The sequence below is a fragment of the Lipotes vexillifer genome, unplaced genomic scaffold, assembly GCF_000442215.2.
Source record: "Lipotes vexillifer unplaced genomic scaffold, Lipotes_vexillifer_v1.1 scaffold977, whole genome shotgun sequence".
In the NCBI taxonomy this organism is placed as follows: Eukaryota; Metazoa; Chordata; class Mammalia; order Artiodactyla; family Lipotidae; genus Lipotes; species Lipotes vexillifer.
The window spans coordinates 4,406,947-4,420,095 of record NW_006783088.1 but is presented as its reverse complement, the minus strand read 5'-3'; the positions used below and the strand labels follow the sequence as shown (position 1 = coordinate 4,420,095).

Below are 13,149 nucleotides of genomic sequence, written 5' to 3'. Positions count from 1 at the left end.
GGCGTTTAGCCACTGGCACCTGCCCGGCACCGTGCCTGGTACCGGCAGGCACTCGCCAAAGAGTGGCCCGCGCGTTCTCACCTGTCCCCCTCGCCCCCAGGTACGTGGTCATCTCCCGGGAGGAGAGGGAGCAGAACCTGCTGGCGTTCCAGCACAGCGAGTGCATCTACTTCCGGGCGTGCCGGGACATCCGGCCCGGGGAGCGGCTGCGGGTCTGGTACAGCGAAGACTACATGAAGCGTCTGCACAGCATGTCCCAAGAGACCATCCACCGCAACCTGGCCAGAGGTGAGTGCCCACACCCAAGGGAGGGCCACGCCCACTGCCAGCCCCAGGGGAGGCCAGAAACGCTTCCCTAGGAGCTTCCTAGGAAAACCGATGGGAAATACAGTACACCAGCAAGTGCTGGTGTACTGGGGGAGACCCAGAGGGACTCAGGGGAACTGGTGGGCTAGGTAGGAGCAGCCGCTCTGGCACCGGCCGTGGCCACTCGGTGTGTCCTCCTCCCTCAGACATGGTCAGAAGCCCTATTATAGACGTTTCAGAGGATCAGGGAGAGAGACAAGTCTCCAATGCCAAGCATATAAGTTTAATCAAAATTGATTCTGTTTCCCCAGCTCAAATTGATGGAAGGATGTTGTGAACTGCCACTGGCTCAGTAATAGCAGCAATAATAGGTGACATTTACTAAGTACTTAATATGTGCTAAGCAGGTTTTCCATGGTGTCCCATGTAATCATCCTAGTAGCACCTGTCCGATAAGTGCCCAGTGAGAATTAGATGGGTAATATACGTAACACATTTAGAACGATGTCTGCCTTGACCATCGTAAGCCCTCAGTTGTAAACTTTTAATACTAATGATAGCATGTGGATTATTATCCCCACCTTACAAATGTAGAAACTGAGCATCAGATAAATACAGTGACTCACCCAGAATCCCATGACAAGCAGGGGGCAGAGCTAGGTTCCTAACCCACATTTGTCTGAGTCCAGGGTCTAAGCTCTAACCTACAGTGCTATAAGGCCTCCCAGACAAAACTAGTTTCTTCCCTGCTTCCTCCTGGTCTCATTCCTGGCAAGTCCTAATGATATGCTGTGAAAGAACAATCTCTGTTAGGAGAGGAAGATTGGAGGGAGGTGGGTGGTGGCCTGGTGGGTGGGTATCCATCCAGGCTCCATTCAAATGAGTCATTTGATAGTGGTTTAAAATACTCCCCAGCTCCTAGGCCTTTACCTCTGTACTCCATCCTCAGCCATGCCAGGGCAAACGGGTGAGCCCAAGGTCCTTTTTCCAGCAGGACCTTCCTTACACTAAAACCACATATCCAAAGACCCAGAGTCCATGCGGTCCCGGGAACCAAGCCTATACCCAAGCCCCACCGTATCGTGTTTCCGATCAATCTACTTATTGGAAGTAAAGCTTCATTTAGAGCATGAGGGGAAGAGATGAAAAGGGGGTAAGAGTGACCCATTGGAAGTAAGCTATCTTCAAAACCAAAACAGAGCAAAGCCAATTGTGGACATTGAGTGCACAACTGCTGCCTGACTTGGTAAAAGGTATCTGGTGATTGGATGAGCAGTGAAAGGAGACCCAATAGATACCCTCATCCCTTGTTTTCTTTGGAGCTGGGTGTTAGGCACATACATGCCGATTATACTTGGGAAGGCATGTTTCTGTGACATGATTGCCGTGGTTTCCACTTGACCTCTGGAGATGCCATGTAAAAAAGTGTCTGATGCATAGTACATCCTCCATAAATCTTGGTTGAATGGATAAAAGAAGAAATGAATGAAGACCACCAAGAAATCTCCAAAAGAATCATATCACCAGAAGAAGAGAAAACCAAGAGAAGTCATACCTGAGGACGTGGGTTCCATCCCTTGGCCACGATCTTCTTGAATTCTTCTGGATTTGTAATGTCCTTTTTTCCCCGTGTCTCCTCCAGAGCACCTCAAGCTGCTTCATCCTCAGAGAGCCCTGAGACCCAAGGAGAGCGCTCAGAGAAGGGCATGAGCTTTCAGGAGTGGTTCAAAGGAGCGTGGCAGACAGACTTGAAATGAGATGAACCAAGATGTGTGAAGATACAGGAGGAAGGAGTGTCTATTCCCGGCCAGGCTGAGACGTAGGAAACACGAAGGAAGCTGGAAGCCACCCACGGGGCAGGGCCAGAGCAGAGGGTGGACTTGGCCCTAAAGCCCTTGGGAAGCAGCCGTGGAGCTCAGTGGCCTTTAGACGTGTGTCCCTGTAGCCTGTAGCTTTGGCAGACTCTGATACGGTTAGTGGTGTCTTAGATCTGTGTGCCGGTTCTGCTCTGTAGGGGGCATTCCCCACGCTCAACCACTCAGGGTCTTACGTGGGAGGAGGCTTCTTTGTAATTGGAGGCTGGAGCCTTGGTGAAGTCCAGAGCGTGACTTATTAGCTCTTATTCAGTAGAGACATTAGTTGGAGCCCAGAAATGCTTCCTGAAGAGTATAAATTATTCCTCTGTGGTTATCTTTTAAGAATAGGATGCAGCTAATACATGTATTCAAAGAATTTATGTTTTTTGTCTACTTTGGGTCATTGATTTTCTTTGTGGTGTTTCCCTCATGTTTTATGGAGGCTTTAGAATCAATTTCATAATGCTTAAAGATTTATTTTGACCCATAGATTTTTCCGGGAGCCTTGAGCCCAAAGAAATCACCTGCTCATCCTAGGAAATTTGAATAACCTTGTCCTTGAGTAGGGATGCATGAGGAATCCCCGGTGATGCGTATCCTGGACCTCCTGACATCCTCAGCTATTTGCTGCCTGATTGGTCCATGAGAAAGTGAAAGGGTGGCCTTTGACTTTCAGAGATTCTGATGGGCAAGTGTCTGATCTGCAAGGCGAACGTGTTGCATTTTTTAAAAGTTCTCTTCATCTCCACCCTTTCTGCCCCTCAGATGTTATAGAAACAAGGCTGCGGGGAGCCGCCTGAGTTTCAGGAACATTGGAGCCTTCAGGAGATAAGGTCATTCCTTAGGTGTTCATGTGAGGACAGAAAAGGATCATCCTGAATAGACTGCTCCCTTCTGTGCTGTGACCTGTGGGAAACCTGGAGTCATACACGGGCCAGGGTACATCACCCCGTGCCAGCTGTGGGATGCCAAGGCTTGGTCACAGCACGGAACGTCTGGATTGCACATGGAGAGCCCTTGGCCTTCACTCGGAGGGAGGCCTCGAGCAAACGCAGCTCTCAGAAGCCTAATTACAACATATATTCAGGTCAAGACGTTGGTCAGAGTCACATCCCCCAGGGCCCTGCCCCTGATCTAGGAAGCCTTTGAGAGTTCTAGCTCCATAGACGGCTGTCAGGACCTTCTGAGGGTCCCTCTTAGCATCTGTCCCCCCAGGCAGCATCCATACATCTATAGCAATTTATGCAAATGTGTTGGCCATTTTGAAGAATCAGGCTAACATAATATATTGCTGGGGTGTTCACCGAGGTCTTTGACGTCATTTACATGATAGAAAGAAATAGAAAAGGAAATGTCCTTAGAATTGTCAGGTAAGGACACACAGCTACTGTAGTTTGAGCGCGTGTTGGGTCCGCGTGGGCGTGTTGTGCTTTATCGTGCCGGGGGGGCTGCCATCTTGGAGCTCACAGCCGCTGTTGGTATGCCCGACTTGCCTTTTCTTCCTGCCTCGGTCATCCATGAGAGCCACAGAGGTTCAGGCCGTGCTTCCTCACATAGTCCAAGGCTTCCGGTTCCTGGGAGAATTAGAAAGAACAGTTGCTGTAAGGCAGACTTTGCCCTAACAGGGCTGTCTCCCAAGAGTCAGGGAGGAGGAAGGAGTGGGCCTCAGTGTTTCGTGTGTACCTTTTACCAAGTCGAAGCAGCCATCTTCCGATTGCTGGGACTGGAGGAGCCAGCCTGGAGGGATGGGGACTCCACATGCACTTAGCTGAGCTATGGTACCACCCACCCGGCTAATCACGTGGGATGTCATCTTCTAGGATGACAGGATGGCAAGTTCCTTAACTTCCGACTCCCTGCCCCTATAGCGTTTGCTCAACTTTTAAACATACAGCTTTTGCACGTAAAGCTCCATGGAAACAGTCTCTTTAAAAAGAGTTCTTCCCACTTTTCCGGGTCCTTTGACTCTAGACCCAGTGATCCGTTGAGTAATCCACCTCCCTTTTTGCCACACCTGCTCCATTAGGCCAGACCCAGAGGGATGTGTCAAGCGACTTCCTGAGAGGAGCGCTTCGTTTTCTGTTGGTTTCTCCTCTTTGGGGCTTTTCCCCACTTCCTCACACCCTGGTTTTCCTTCCTAGGAGAGAAGAAATTGCAGAGGGAGAAGTCTGAGCAGGCTCTGGATAACCCAGAAGACCTGAGGGGTCCCCTGCAGCTCCCCGTGTTGAGACAGGGCAAAAGTCCCTACAAGCGTGGCTTTGACGAGGGGGATGTGCACCCCCAGGCCAAGAAGAAGAAAATCGACCTCATTTTCAAGGATGTGTTGGAGGCCTCACTGGAATCTGCAAAGGTAGAAGCCCACCAGCTGGCGCTGAGCACCTCGCTGGTCATCAGGAAGGTCCCCAAGTACCAGAACGACGCCTACAGTCAGTGTGCAGTGACCGTGTCACATGGCCTGCAGAATGTCACCCGGACCCAAGGAGAAGGAGGCTGGAAGGTCCCCCAAGGGGTCTCCAAGGAGGCAGGCCCACTGGAGGACGCAGAGGAGGAGCCTCCGCCGTTCAAGGCCGACAGTCCCGCCGAGGCCTCCCTTGCCTCCGACCCTCACGAGCCGCCCACCACCTCCTTTTGCCCAAACTGTATTCGCCTAAAGAGGAAGGTTCGGGAACTCCAGGCCGAGCTAGACATGCTTAAGTCCGGCGCGCTTCCTGAGCCCCCCGCCTTGCCGGCACGGGCACTGGAGCTCCCCGAGTTCCCAGACCCCGCAGGTAAGTTGGTGTGGATGAGACGGTTGTCAGAGGGAAGAGCACGCGGTGGGCAGTGCGGAGGGGGCCTGGCGCTCCCCAGGGGAGCCACCTTTGGGGAGACCTGGGGCATGGAGCTCGGACATGGGTACCGGCCGCAGCGCACGCCCTCAGGTGCCTCCGACAGGCCGCCTTACAGCTCCGGTGGGGGCTTTGGGTCTTGCCCTTGTATCCTCCTCTTCAATAAAGGAAGTTCTGCCGCAGGAGGGGTGTGTGCTGTGTTCTTGACCCCTTGCCCTTCTCCAGTGTCTTACCCCAAAGCCCAACTCCTAAACCCAATCTTTCTCTCTCCCAGTCTCAGGCAGGCTGTCCCGTGGGGGAGAGCCCCCGGCCTTACCGACCGGGATACAGGGCATTTAGTTGCCTTTGCTGCTTTCTGTTGGCTGCCTGCATCTTTTAGGGATGCTCAACCACAAGGACGGTTTCTCAGTACGCATCCGCAGCTGAGTTAGAGAGTTACATAGCACTTCCTATTTTAACCGCACCCCTTAGCTCAGAATGAGGTGTTTCAGATATTCAAAGCACGCATCTTAACTACACTGCATTCTGATCCCGAAATCACTTGGGGCCCGAGCTCCCTTCACTTGAGGGCAGCGCGCCTTCCTGTGACCGCCTTGGTGGTGGGATGCGTCCCATGTCCTGTCCTTGCTGTGTACCGCTACGGAACCTCTGATGTGCTCTGTTGCTCCAGCAGCTCTGCCCTCCTAGTTGTGCTGTTCGGTTGACACAGAACATTTAAGTTCCTTGAGCACCTACTCGTGGAAGGTGAGGGCAGGCAGTCTGGAGCGTGGTGGCCCCCGGGGCTAATGCACAAAGAGGGTGAGACATGCATGGACGACAAGAGTGCTTATAAATGAATTCCAGGCTGGGATTCGGTCTGTCATAGGGATCGGCTCCTGTTTCACAGAATGCGACACCTACCTTTTGGGCCCTATTTCCTTCATTTTGGAAATGCCTGTGTTTTTGTCCAACAGGTGTAACTGTTTCTTTCCCGTTTGTCTTCCAGCCTCAGAGAGCATGGTCTCCGGCCCTGCCATCATGGAGGACGACGACCAGGAGGTCGATTCGGCAGACGAATCCGTCTCCAACGATATGATGACGGCCACCGATGAGCCCTCCAAGATGTCGTCGGCCACCGGGCGCCGAATCCGGCGCTTCAAGCAGGAGTGGCTGAAGAAATTCTGGTTCCTGCGGTACTCCCCGACCCTCAACGAGATGTGGTGCCACGTCTGCCGCCAGTACACGGTGCAGTCCTCCCGTACCTCGGCCTTCATCATCGGCTCCAAGCAGTTCAAGATTCACACCATCAAGCTGCACAGCCAAAGCAACCTGCACAAGAAGTGCCTGCAGCTGTACAAGCTCCGCATGCACCCCGAGAAGACGGAAGAGATGTGTCGCAACATGACGCTGCTCTTCAACACCGCCTACCACCTGGCCCTGGAGGGCAGGCCCTACCTGGACTTCCGGCCCCTGGCCGAGCTGCTGCGGAAGTGCGAGCTCAAGGTGGTGGACCAGTACATGAACGAGGGAGACTGCCAGATCCTCATCCATCACATCGCCCGGGCGCTGCGCGAAGACCTGGTGGAGCGCATCCGCCAGTCACCGTGCCTCAGCATCATCCTGGATGGACAGAGCGACGACCTGCTGGCTGACACAGTGGCGGTCTATGTCCAATACACCAGCAGCGACGGGCCCCCGGCCACGGAGTTCCTGTCCCTGCAGGAACTGGGGTTCTCCAGCACAGAGAGCTATCTCCAGGCGCTTGACCGGGCCTTTTCCGCCTTGGGCATTCGGCTGCAGGATGAGAAGCCCACCGTTGGCTTGGGCATAGACGGGGCCAACGTCACAGCCAGCCTGCGGGCCAGCATGTTCATGACGATCCGCAAGACACTGCCCTGGCTGCTGTGCCTGCCCTTCATGGTGCACCGGCCCCACCTGGAGATCCTGGATGCCATCAGTGGGAAGGAGCTCCCCTGCCTGGAGGAGCTGGAAAACAACCTGAAGCAGCTGCTGAGTTTCTACCGTTACTCGCCACGCCTCATGTGCGAGCTGCGGTCCACAGCGTCCACCCTCTGCGAGGAGACGGAGTTCCTAGGGGACATCCGGGCTGTGAGGTGGATCATCGGGGAGCAGAACGTCCTCAATGCCCTCATCAAGGACTACCTGGAGGTGGTGGCCCACCTCAAGGATGTCAGCAGCCAGACCCAGAGGGCGGATGCCTCGGCCATTGCGCTGGCCCTGCTGCAGTTCCTCATGGACTACCAATCCATCAAGCTCATCTACTTCCTCCTGGACGTGATTGCCGTGCTGTCACGCCTGGCCTACGTCTTCCAGGGCGAGTACCTCCTGGTGTCCCAGGTGGATGACAAGCTCGAGGAGGCCATCCAGGAGATCAGCCGGCTGGCCGACTCTCCGGGGGAGTACCTGCAGGAGTTCGAGGAGAACTTCCGGGAGAGCTTCAACGGGATCTCCATGAAGAACCTCAGGGTGGCCGAAGCCAAGTTCCAGTCCATCCGGGAGAAGATCTGCCAGAAGACCCAAGTGATCCTGGCTCAGAGGTTCGATTCCCGCAGCCGGATCTTCGTGAAGGCCTGCCAGGTGTTTGATCTGGCCGCCTGGCCCAGGAACAGCGAGGAGTTCATGAGCTACGGCAAGGAGGACATGGTGCAGATCTTTGATCACCTGGAGGCCATCCCCACCTTTTCCCGGGATGTCTGCAGGGAAGGGCTGGACCCCCGGGGGAGTCTGCTGATGGAGTGGCGGGAACTCAAGGCTGATTACTACACCAAAAACGGCTTCAAAGACCTGATCGGCCACATTTGCAAATACAAGCAGAGGTTTCCACTCTTGAACAAGATCATCCAGGTCATCAAAGTCCTCCCCACCTCCACCGCTTGCTGCGAGAAAGGCCGAAACGCCCTGCAGCGAGTCCGCAAAAACCACCGCTCCCGCCTGACTCTGGAGCAGCTCAGCGACCTGTTGACCATCGCTGTCAATGGCCCTCCGATCGCCAACTTTGATGCCAAGCGAGCCCTGGACAGCTGGTTCGAGGAGAAGTCTGGCAACAGTTACACACTGTCGGCCGAGGTCCTCAGCAGGATGTCTGCGCTGGAACAGAAGCCAGTGGTCCAGACCGTGGACCACGGGTCAGAGTTTTACCCGGATATTTAGGGAGCCGGATCGCAGAGTTCACTAAGCTGTTGAATATTTTTTTAATCTATACTCATAAGCTTTGATATATTATATAAGTATATATTATATTATATTTTATATATATATATATATATATATATATATATATATATATATATATAAACCCACACTGAAAAAATGTTAAAAACCAAGGTGACACGTCCACCAGAAGCTACTGGGAAAGGAATAATGTCAGAAACTGACTCTCGTCTACAAAATTTGGCAGCTGCAACACACGTGGAAACTCATTTTCACTCACAGAAGCATGTGCTGGGGCCACACGTGCTCCCACCTCACAGTCAACCAACCGCATAAGCTAAAATGACGGGTCTGTCGTCACCTTTAGGTATAGCTCATTTTGTTTCTGTTCTCGTTTGGGGGTTGAGGGGTTTGGGTTTGGGTGTATGTTCTTGCCTTTTTTTTTTTTTTTTTCTTGTTTGGTTTTATGAGGGGGGGTTTCTTGGCCTCTTCATTGAGCAGCTGGTCCAGCTGAATCGGATCTCTCATTTGGGATAGGGTGGGCTGTGTACTTGGAGCGGGGTATTTGACTTTTCCCTCTCCCACCCAACCTCAGCTTGAGAGATTTTCATTCATTTCCTGACCAGCGTTCCTTCACTGTCTCGAAACAAAAGTGTCGGTCAGACTGTGACACCCACCACTCCCTACCCGTGTCGCCTGTCCTGTCCCTTGTCTGTTGAATCCCTCCTTCCAGACCCCTGGATCCTAAACATTTTACCTGTTATACTGAAGGCAAAATCGCCTTACACCGAGCTTGAAATCCCGGGGACGGGGTGGGGGTGGGGCATGAGCTCCTTGCATTCCTGTTTTACCTGGTGTGGGATAACATAATATAATTCCATTCAGATCCAGGGTATATGGGGGAAATGAAGAGCCAAGAAGTCTATACCCCAGTAGGGCGGCAATTTTTGGCTAAAAACAAGTAAAATGAAAAGTATGTATTCAATTTACATGAATTATTTATACTCTGTCTTTATAATCATATAATGTGTTTGGGGGTATTTTATTGTCCCTTTAATAATCAAGAAATGCCTGCTAGAGTTCAGTGGCAGGAGATGTCAATGCAAGTTGTGCCCTGGGTTATGCATAACTCCGATGAGAGTCTCTAGGGATTGGGTCCTTTTGCAGTAAGGCTGATGACAAGCCCTGCAGCCTGGCAGGAAGGTAGTGGGAAAGTGGGTAATGCATCTGTGACGGCGAACGCTTCCTTTTTTGAACAGGGTAGAGACGTCCTAAAAGAAAGGAATACACAAGAGGTAAGACAGGACTCTCAAGGCATCAGCCTACACACACACGCACACACACACACACGCGCGCACACACACACACACACACACACACACACACACACACACACCGAGATATAAGCTTTAGAAATAGCCACTCGCCTACTCCCTGAGGCAAGTAGTGGTTTAATCTAGAGGAGTCTTGATCAATGCTCTTTTGTTCATTTAATTACCAGTATACCTCGCAAGGGAGTTTTTTAAAAAAATGTGCGTGAGCTGTTAAAAACTTCTGTCCATGTTTCCACATCTGATGTATGCATATCTGATATGCAGAGATCCTACATCGTGGGTGCAGGTTATATTGGGGGGAGAGAGGAAGAGCTGCATTGTCTGTGGTCTGTCAGGAGCCATCCCTCTCAGTTGGCAGAGGGTGGGCAAAGGACGGTGTGATCTGGCCACAGGCATGGCTCCAGCGTCCCCCACCTGCTCGGCTCAGACATTAGAAAACTGTGGTGGCTTCCTTCCTTCTTGGTTTATCTTGTCTCCGAGGGCTCATGCCACCGTTGAGAACCGGAGTGGAACTGTCATCAACACTGAACATGTCACCCCCTCCTTCCTTGTCCTGCCAGACCTTCACCCCCTCCAGATCCCTTCCCCCCCACCCCATGGTCTTGGTGCTAAGATAACTTTAGAGTCATTGCTGCTAGTCGATAGCTTTTCATTATATAAATATATTATATATATTATATATTATTTTTGAAACTTTTTTGTTCGTTTTCAACAGTGATGTAGCATGTTAAAAAAACAAAAAACCAACTGGTTTTCTCCGACTGTCCCACTGCCAGGCCTCATATGCTGCCTTCAACAAATCAATGCACCCCTGCCTGGTGACATTCACCCCTCACCCGCCTCCCCAGTCACGCACATACTTTCCCACCCTCCTCTGAACAAGGAGAGAGTTAGCAGGAACTTGCAAGGAAAGACCCAGAGCCCTTCCTCGTGCTTTGAAGTTCCCAGCTTCATTAGCTTCTCCACTTTAGGCCGATGTCTTCTCTCCCCATCTGCCTCCTCCCATCAGGGCCAGTAACTGTGGTCAAGGGCAAAGCACAAGGGTCCACCTTTCCCTCCCCAACCTCCTCTCCACCACACACCCAAACCACCGTGTCTGTGGGAGCTTCCTTTGAACATCGCACAGAGTGAGATGCGTTGAGGGCAGAGATGGCTGGCAAGGTGGGCCTCCGTAGAGGTCAGAAACAGTAGTCGGGATCCTTTCTTCTAGCCAACAGTTGCCTTACGCCTCCTCCTGCCCCCATCTGCACCTCCCCACCCACTATGTCAGGAGATGGGGAGTCCTCCCCTAGACCACTCATTTGGAAACCAGGAGGAGAGAATCACTGATGGCTGCCTGAGTACCGCATCAGGGCTGCGACTGTTTCCTCTCAGGAGGCCGTGGCCAAAATTAGCTCAAATTTTTAAACAGAGGGGAAAAAATCCTTTAGGCCAATGCCAGTGTCTACCTTGTCTTTTTAGAGGGGCAGGAGCTGGCCACCTGCCTCTGGGCCAGAAGCACGAGGCTGCTAGCCATCACCTGCCCAGCTAGACTCCAGACCTCAGAGAGGATGAGCTCTCTGGCGGGTCCTGAAGTTTGGGAAGGCATCTCTAAAACTCCAGATGCCCATGACACTCTGAAGGCCACTTTGCCTTGGGACAGGGAGCAATTTGGGTGACACACCACTGCAATTGACACAGAGTCTTTACCCCTTGGAGGCTCCAGTGTTTCTATCCTGTGAATGCTGCATGCAATTACCCGTGATCTCCATCCCTGGCGTTTCCACTCTTCTGCGTCCTTGAGAAGGACTCTTGGACTGTGGGGACCCTCAGGGTTTGGCCCAGGGAGCCGCATGCTTGGGCAGTCTAACCTCCCTTCGATAAGTACAAAAAGCCGTGGCTAGGCGGTCCTTGCATCCTCGTCCCTTCGGACGAGACAGAGCCCTTAAACTCAGCCCCTGGCTTAGGAGTGACAACCATTGGCTTAGAATGAAAGGTCTGTGTCTCTAGAATTGAAACTTGTCCTCATTGGGTTGGCTGATTAGTGACTTTCTTCGGTTCATGGAGGGGGCGGGAAGTGAGATCAGGTTCGTGGCCAATTGTGCCAAGTAGAGACATCGCAGAGCTCGGGAGCCAGAAGCCCTTGTGATTAAAATGGTCTGCTTTTCCTCAATGGAGGAAAGAAGCCTGACCTATTGCCATTTTGTACCTATCTGTGAGACCCGAGGACAGCCCAGCCCTGTCTGTAACTCTTGCCATGTCCCAATTTCCAAGTTTCGCCTGCCTGGTTGAATGTGAGAATCCAGGCATCCACGACACCAGCTTTTTTTTTCTTCGATGGCTGCGGGCAGCATCCAGTGGTGCTGGGCAGACCCTCATTTCCTCATCCTCACTGGAGGATGAGACCAGGCTCGACGTCCTGGATCCCTGGATGGTCGCGTTCGGTGCTGGGCCCTGAATCTAGGGTCGCGTTCGGTGCTGGGCCCTGAATCTAGGGCAGCTGGAGCCGCCCCTGCTACCTGTTTCCACGCTGAGTTGTCTTGCTGAGGCCCCTCTCCTTAACTTGCTTATGTTGACGCTTTGATTTGGAGAAAGGACCTTGTAATTGTTTAAGATGATGTTTAAATATTTTCCAGTTGTTTAGAAGTGTTATCAAGAAGGAGAAAACAGGCAAAAGCATGTAGAGTGCTGAAAATGATCGTGGAGAGACTGAAATGGACCAGACGTGGCCCAGCTTGGGCTGTGGGGCGGGCATCGTTTTAGCTGTTCACCTGGAGCCTCATGGGGTCCAGGAGGTGGCTTGGGGGTTGAAAGAGAACTTCTAGATTCCTCCCCGCTTTGTTTGTTCTCCCACCCCCTGTAGGAACAGGAATTCTGTATCTAGAGCTGGTTGTGGTTTCCGGTCTGGGTGGATTTCCAAGTAGAATTTGTGTTCTTTCTTGGTCCCTACACCCAGTTTGGGTAGAAGGCTCTGGATCCCCTCGCCCCTTCAAGCAGCAGGCCCAGCCAGGCCAGCCTGGGACAGCCACAGTGGGGAGTGCCTTTTCCTTAGACAAGAAAGGCATGTTCAGAGGGCAGGTGAGCTTGGGACAGTCCCATTGCAGATGCCGGCCTCCTGGGGAACGTGGTGCTGGGTCATGGGTTCTAGGCTGGCTTCCTCCTCCAACCTCGAGGAGGGAGGATTATGTCCAGAGATACACAGGGCCCTTCTGCTTGGAGGAAGGCCTCTCTACTATCTGTGGACATGGTGCTTTAGTTGAGTGGATGGAGCTGTGATATTTTAAGAAGACTTTGAGGTGATCTTTGTGTGTTAGCCAGAGGGAGGAAAAGTGCCCTTTTGGGAGGAAAATGGTACGGCTCTCCTCTTGGGTCTGGCTCTCCCCATCCCCCCATCCCTTCAAGTGGTATCGCCCTGGAAATACCTATGCAATCCAGTCTCCCTAGGAGAGTGCATGGAAGCAGGGGTATGTGCAGTGTATGATACAAATGCTACAGCATATATATTGTATATATGGACATATGCAGTACGTATACACACAGAGTAAGAGATTAAATCCCGTCTATATATCTATGAATAATATCCTATATATTTATACATTTCTATGTTTAAATAGATATAAAAATAGAGTCTATAGAGAGCTGGGAGAGCAGCGGGAAAGCCTGTCGCTTGAGAAGAGGGAGGAGGCAGAGCCTTTGCGG

At 52.2% G+C, this 13,149-nt stretch overlaps 1 protein-coding gene across 1 annotated transcript in view; it reads left to right on the top strand.

Moving 5' to 3' along the window:
* Positions 1–8,137, top strand: part of PRDM11 (PR/SET domain 11) — a 48,562-nt gene extending 40,425 nt beyond the window's left edge. Inside the window, exons 5-7 of the mRNA XM_007455801.1 lie at positions 101–288; positions 4,304–4,930; positions 5,973–8,137. Of these exons, the coding sequence (XP_007455863.1) occupies positions 101–288; positions 4,304–4,930; positions 5,973–8,137 (2,980 nt within the window). The remainder of the gene's footprint in view (positions 1–100; positions 289–4,303; positions 4,931–5,972) is intronic.
* Positions 8,138–13,149: the final 5,012 nt, after the last annotated feature.